Source organism: Magnolia sinica, chromosome 3 (genome assembly GCF_029962835.1).
Source record: "Magnolia sinica isolate HGM2019 chromosome 3, MsV1, whole genome shotgun sequence".
NCBI lineage: Eukaryota > Viridiplantae > Streptophyta > Magnoliopsida > Magnoliales > Magnoliaceae > Magnolia > Magnolia sinica.
The window spans coordinates 114,930,411-114,936,681 of record NC_080575.1 but is presented as its reverse complement, the minus strand read 5'-3'; the positions used below and the strand labels follow the sequence as shown (position 1 = coordinate 114,936,681).

Sequence of the window (6,271 nt, the reverse complement as noted above, 5' to 3'; positions counted from 1 at the left end):
ATTCCGGATTTAGAAGGCGTATCCGTCTATTCCTAGTATTTCATATGAAGTAGCTTTGCATTACATAAAATTTGGACTTGCTATATCGAAAACCTCTAATCTTTCTGCTACGGTTTACCTTATCTCTTCCAAGTTCATCTCATTCACACAATGTCTTCATTCTCTACTGCATGCATTCGATGGTTTATAAAGAAAAAAGGGAAAAAAGAAGAATAGAATTTTGCTTCCTTATATTGGTTATGTACATGTTATGAAAAGGTATACATTTCCATTTGCTTGGGTTCCTAGTGCAACAATATATTACACAATGCCAGGGTTGGGAGATTGAACGGTACTGTTTGATTTTTAAGTTTTTACAACTGGGCCCATTATTCAGTGATCCAAACTGTTGATATTACGGGCCACACTGAATGGTCCATGCCCCAAAAAAAGGTTTTTTTTTTTTTTTTATAAAATAATATTTAAGAAGAAGAAAAAGATTAAGAAAGAAGATACATCAACATTTCCCGTTCAACAGTTAACAGAGTAAATATTCCTATAGCTAGGATCTTCATTTCTGGGGGATTTCTGGTGCATGGACCGTCCATTTTGAGCCCCATCATATCAACGTTTTTGGGCATCAAACTATGGGCCCCACTTGTACAAACTGAAAACCCAAAGGTATTGATCTCTCTTCGCTAGCATTATATAATACCGCTAGTGCTATGTACAATGCACAAACATCCCATTGCTTCTATCCTTGGTTAGATGCCTCTTCCTGATGCCGTTTTCTCGCCTTGATCACTCTCTCCAGCTCTTCCGAACCGCCCACCTCTTCTAGTTCCTGAACTTCATTGTCTATGCTAAGGTTTCCTTCTTTATATGTTGCATGTACATGTATGCTATGAGAGTGTGTGTGTGTGTGTGTGTGACATGAAAAGGGTTTTCAGATTAAAAAAAGAAGAAAAAAAAAGATGTGCATGAGGGACATCAAAAAGGTTTTGATATATTCTTTTAGATTAAAAAAAAAAAAGAAAAAAAATATGGGGTATTTGAGTAATTTGTTAAAGTCATGTGGCCGTATGGCTGTTGGAAAATGCTTCCTTTCCTCTTTCAATGAGGAGCATTGATGCTCAAGTATGGTATGGTGGTTGATGCGCGGGTAGGCTCTGAGAAACCTAATTTGGAAGGCTACTAAACAGAGAAATGCATTCATTTATTTTTGAAATTGGCTTATGGAAGGATATTAAATGGACGGTCCAGATGGAAACAATCAATGCTACAAAATTCTAGAAGCAAATGCTTAATATCATGGGTTAAGATACGCAAATAATTTTTAATGATGAGTAATGAAAAGCAGGCCTGAAAACGGGGACGGTTTGATTAACTAGTTTCCCACGTGGACAATCTCCAAAGTGCCTGATTATCAAGCATTACACTGTGATAGGGTATTTAAACAACACCCTTTTGAAAAAAGTCTCAACATATAATTTACTAGTGTACATGTACATACGTGCATCTCATCCATTCATGTGGGTGAGTGTAGAGAGGTACCTTGGGCCCCAGAAAGAGTCCGTAGGGAACGCCGTTGAATTTGTCTGCATGGTGAAGCTGCATACATGGTCCACAAATAGAAAAAATCGTACCCTTCTCATCGCTCGCTGTTGCATTGGACCGATATGGACATGGCTATCACGTGCCAGGCACCGTCCCTTAACATCATGTTATGACAAGGACATCCACCACACATGGCATCATCTCAGGTTTGGTGGGCTTCATGTCCATATTGTCATGTGAGCTGGGACACCCATGTCCACGTCCATCGGGTCCACGTTTTCTATGAAATTTCTGGGAAAAAGTGGTGATGGAACAAACCTGATGTGCAGCTGCCACCTTTTGTAAATAGGGGAAGTCGGCTATCGGGCCCACCGGGAATCTTTTGTGAATAAGACCATCATGGACGAACATGTAGGCCATTCCGTAAACTGTAATTCCTAGCCCCTGAGAAAGCAAGGAGAAGATAATACCAGCGACGACGACTATGATGATGATAATGATGATGATAATGACAAAAAATAATGATGATGGTTCCATTAATATTTCATACATACCGTTCCGAAGCTGAGGCTGGAAAGAAGTCCACTGTTGAAGAAGCCACAGGCCATCAGAGATATTGCGGGTATGCAGTTGATGATGGCGAACACATCATTCAATTCAAATGGGCCCTCCCTTGGCCTGTGGTGGGACTGATAAAAACGAAAAACAATCATGTTGGTGATTACATGGATTATTAGTCACTTGGGTCCCATCCTTTTTATTTTTATTTTTTATTTTTACTCTGATTCATATGTATATATATTAATATGTTCCAACATGTTTATGACTTTATACGTCTAGTATACCTCGTGCATACTCCAAAGAGAAGAATGCCATAGTGCTCTGTGGGCCCAACGTGCCCAATGTTCCATTCCTACCTGCACGTGTACATCTAGCTGTAAGCCAACCTACCTTTTCATAGACGAACCAAAAGACGATGAGGGTACGTACGAAGGTATTGTTTTATCCGCTTTGCGGGGCCCACTCCTGATGCGTATGTGGAATCCGAATGGTGCATCTGACACACCTCCTCATGGTCACTGTAAATTCAGAGAATCGTCCCAATCCAAAACGTAGGTGCGACACGCCACAAGGATGTATGTGAAATCACACTTAGAACCTACATATTCAATTGTTATAGCCAACCAGAGTTGTGGAATGGCTTAGAGTTTCAGTGCTTCCCTTCAGCATGGTTGGGCGCACTTGATGAATGGATTGGATGGAATATACACAAAACGGTAGACCCCACATTCCATCTGGAAGCTTCTGTGGTGGGTGTCTGTCCCCTCCACATTATCCCCCATTGCTGCCCACCTGAGTTATGGATCAGTCCGGTGTTTTGGAATTTGGGCCTAAGATGGGGATCTCGTCTAATGGACGGGTTGGATGGCACTCGTACATCATTGTGGGCCCCACACAGCTCGAATGTATGATAATTACATTAGTCCCCAAAAATCAATTTATCAACACTCACCGTAGCTCCAACAGCTAAAGCGAACGTCCCAAACGCCTCCTCCAATGGAATATCCCCACCCTAATCACAACCATCACACCAACCAATCAACGACCCATGGATGATGAATCAAGCAGTACATGCACGTATATAAATAAACAAAGGATTCCATGCAGATGTATGTATGCAGGTACAGTTCATAAACGATACGTCTGCATGTATGTATTTACGCACAACAAATGCTTGAGCTCCACCATATGATGATCCAGACCAGTCATCAAGTAGGCACCGTCTTAGATGGGCCACCGTTGATGTGTTCCTTGTAAATGAACGGCGTGGATCAGCAGGTGGTCGTGATGCTCTCCTAGTTCTAGCACGTGGGGAATGTAGTGTACGTAGGCGAACCATTTGCCATGCAAAACGATAATAAACGGCTCCAGCGGCCATGGAAGAGAGGCCGAGAGAGGAAGCGAGAGCGGCGAAGAGGTATGCGTCCCTTTCAGCCTTCTTGTTCCTGGCTTTGGTAGCCTCGTCTAGAGATGCATGGGCCATGAGCAGTGAGCCTGGCTTGCTCTTTCGGATATGGGTGCACCCTTTCCTAAGGTGCCATGGTCCATGGACAAAAATAGCTCGGTGGGCCACACACAAAGAAGAGGAAGATAAAGCATTCATCTTGATCTTCTCCACAAAACTCGGTAATCCAACACAATAACTTGGGGAGGAATTCTCGGTTGGTCTTTGATGAATGAACAAGAATCATGCCTATATATAATACTCTCTCTCTCTCTCTCTCTCTCAACGCAATATGGAGCCCCACCGTGACGCATGCATCCACTATGTGCAACCCTTCATGTTCTCTCTGCCAAAACTCAGGTGGGCCACGTCAATGTAAACTGTATTTATGGATTGTCCATTCATTCTGGTGGGATTCACCTTCTTAATGGATCGGATGGAATATAAAAAACATGATGGACACAAAACCAGTCTGGAATGGTAGCCGCCAACCCAGTTGTTACCGTGGTGTCGACCACTTAAAGTTCTGGATCGGCCTGAGCTTTGGGCAACATAGAGAAACTGAGGGGGTGCACATGATGAACGGATTGGATGTCATGAGCATATTAAGGGGTTCCCACACATCACGTGTTAGGTTAAGCTTGACCTACGAAGCTTTGTAGAGGATCCGGCTCTGATAACACGTACAATATATAGACTGGTGTAAAAAAACAGAAGGTAAAATGCAATCCAAATTCCCAAACCCTCCTGCAAAAGAAAATGACAAAAGGTGGGTCCCACATCACATGGACAGTGTTGGTGTTTGTTGAACGTCTAACTGCCATGTAACGGACGGCAAATTCATGTAGTACGAGAGAGAGAGAGAGAGAGAGCACTGCACAAAGCATGGACTACTCAAACCGTCCACATGATCAGAAGATCTTACAACATCTGATCTTGGCCATTGAGTTTTGACTGTTTCTTTCGGAAGCGGATTGGCTAGTGACCCTGCCACTAGCCAATGGCCACCGTCCATCCATTTTTTTAGATCATTTTACGGAATGAGCCCAAAAATGAGATAGATCCAAATCTCAAGTGGACCAAGCTGATATTTGTTTTTTCTTATTTTTCCTTCATCCGGTTGTGTATGACCTAATCAACAGGTTGGATGTCAAATAAATATTACAGTGTGCCATAGGAGGTTTTTAACTGTGGACATTCAATCACTACTGTTTTTCCATGGTGTGGTCCACCTGAGATTTAGATCAACCTCATTTTTGAAATCAAGCCCTAAAATTATCTGGAAAAATGGATGGACGGCGTCACTTGCCAAACCGCGTCCACTTCTTTGCAAGACCATTTGATGTATGAGTTGGAATGATGGGATCACATGATCGATGCTATAATTGATCCCCAGCTACAATGGTGCCCATCATTTGGACGGTCGAGCTTCATACATGCAGTGCGTACGGTGGATGAACTTGTACAACTTAGCGAGTTGCTGCCACATGCATGTAGTGGCTCCTGCAACTCAGGATTTTGGTATAGTCCGTTTTTGCCTCTGTCGCGATTCATGATCCTGCGTGCGTGGGCCCTGCCAAACCAAACCACTGGGGCCCACATTCTGAGATGACATGATGATTTTAACCGTCCATATTCAACTTAGTTCCAAAAAAATAAGTTACCATCTCATAATCATGCTTCAGTGATGATCCATACATTGATTTTAGAGTTGAATGCGAGCCACTGAAAATGTTGATTCATGCACAGATGGATGATGCTCACGATCATCCGTTCGGCATAACTTTCTTACAGTGGCCCTCACAGCAAAGAGTCTACAAAATGGACGGTTCCGATCATCGATCACAAGACCATTCAGAACGAGGGGCCCTGTGGACGGGGACAGACGCCAGACGTCAGTCGTGACATACGCAAACCGAGGTCTTTTGGTAATTTACTGCAAGGTCAGGGTCTTTTTCTGTTATTGGGAGTCATCAAACGACATTCTTCGTTTTTTTTTTTTTTCAGGTCGCGGTGCGGTGGTGCCAATGTGCCATCCAAAACAGCGGTGCTTCTGCTCTAGCTCTTGGGAAAAGGCGAGGAGAGTGCGTGGCACGTCGTGGCTCACGTTAGCAGCGCTGGGTGCGCATTGTGTCGGACCGGTGACGCGCATCGAAGGCGCCACGAATTATGGTACCCCACCTTCTCCCACTTCGCCACGTGGTTCCTGATATGTAAGCTGGACCCCGTATAATACGACCAGTTGGGATTTCTAGACCCGAGCATGGTATAAGATAATGGTGGCAGTTCACCACCATTTAAAAGTTGCTGTGCGGCTGTGCCCGATTCACGGCACTAACGCCCTACGCGTATGCGCTACCTTGACCACATGACAGTTGAAACCTCATTAGGTTCACCGTGATATTTATATGACATCTATCGTATCGTTCATGAAACCATTTGTACGGAGATGAACTGAAAACACAGAAATATTAGCCTGATCCGAAACTTCTGTCTCATTAATGTTGATTGGTAGACGTTCAATCCTCGCTGTTTCCGATCTTGTGGCCTACTTAAGTTTTGGGTCTACTTTACTTTTGGGCACATGTACTAATATGATCTGGCAAAACGGATGGTTAGGATGATTTCTGACGAACATCACGGTGGGCCGCACCTACTTCCCGTTATGCAGGAAGTTGTGGCTTGACTTTACTATCCATGCCACCACGTTTACAGCAGGTGATACACCAC

The 6,271-nt window shown here is 43.6% G+C and overlaps 1 protein-coding gene across 1 annotated transcript; it reads right to left on the bottom strand.

The window, feature by feature from the left end:
- Positions 1 to 445: 445 nt before the first annotated feature.
- Positions 446 to 3,752, bottom strand: LOC131240848 (beta-carotene 3-hydroxylase 1, chloroplastic-like). Its single transcript, XM_058239348.1, has 7 exons — positions 3,434 to 3,752; positions 3,050 to 3,109; positions 2,382 to 2,453; positions 2,091 to 2,225; positions 1,855 to 1,980; positions 1,534 to 1,590; positions 446 to 823 (listed from the first exon to the last, which is right to left on the bottom strand). Exons 1-7 carry the CDS (start codon positions 3,698 to 3,700, stop codon positions 734 to 736), a joined length of 807 nt encoding a protein of 268 aa, XP_058095331.1. The 5' UTR covers positions 3,701 to 3,752; the 3' UTR covers positions 446 to 733.
- Positions 3,753 to 6,271: the final 2,519 nt, after the last annotated feature.

What these genes read in the sequence shown, in the direction of transcription:
- LOC131240848 (XM_058239348.1), bottom strand. Translation starts at nt 3,700, where the DNA reads ATGAATGCTTTATCTTCCTCTTCTTTGTGTGTGGCCCACCGAGCTATT. An exon ending in CCAGCCTCAGCTTCGGAACG is followed by an intron (nt 1,981 to 2,090) that starts GTATGTATGAAA and finishes TTGCTTTCTCAG; the next exon opens with GGGCTAGGAATTACAGTTTA. An exon ending in AGGTGGCAGCTGCACATCAG is followed by an intron (nt 1,591 to 1,854) that starts GTTTGTTCCATC and finishes CCATGTATGCAG; the next exon opens with CTTCACCATGCAGACAAATT.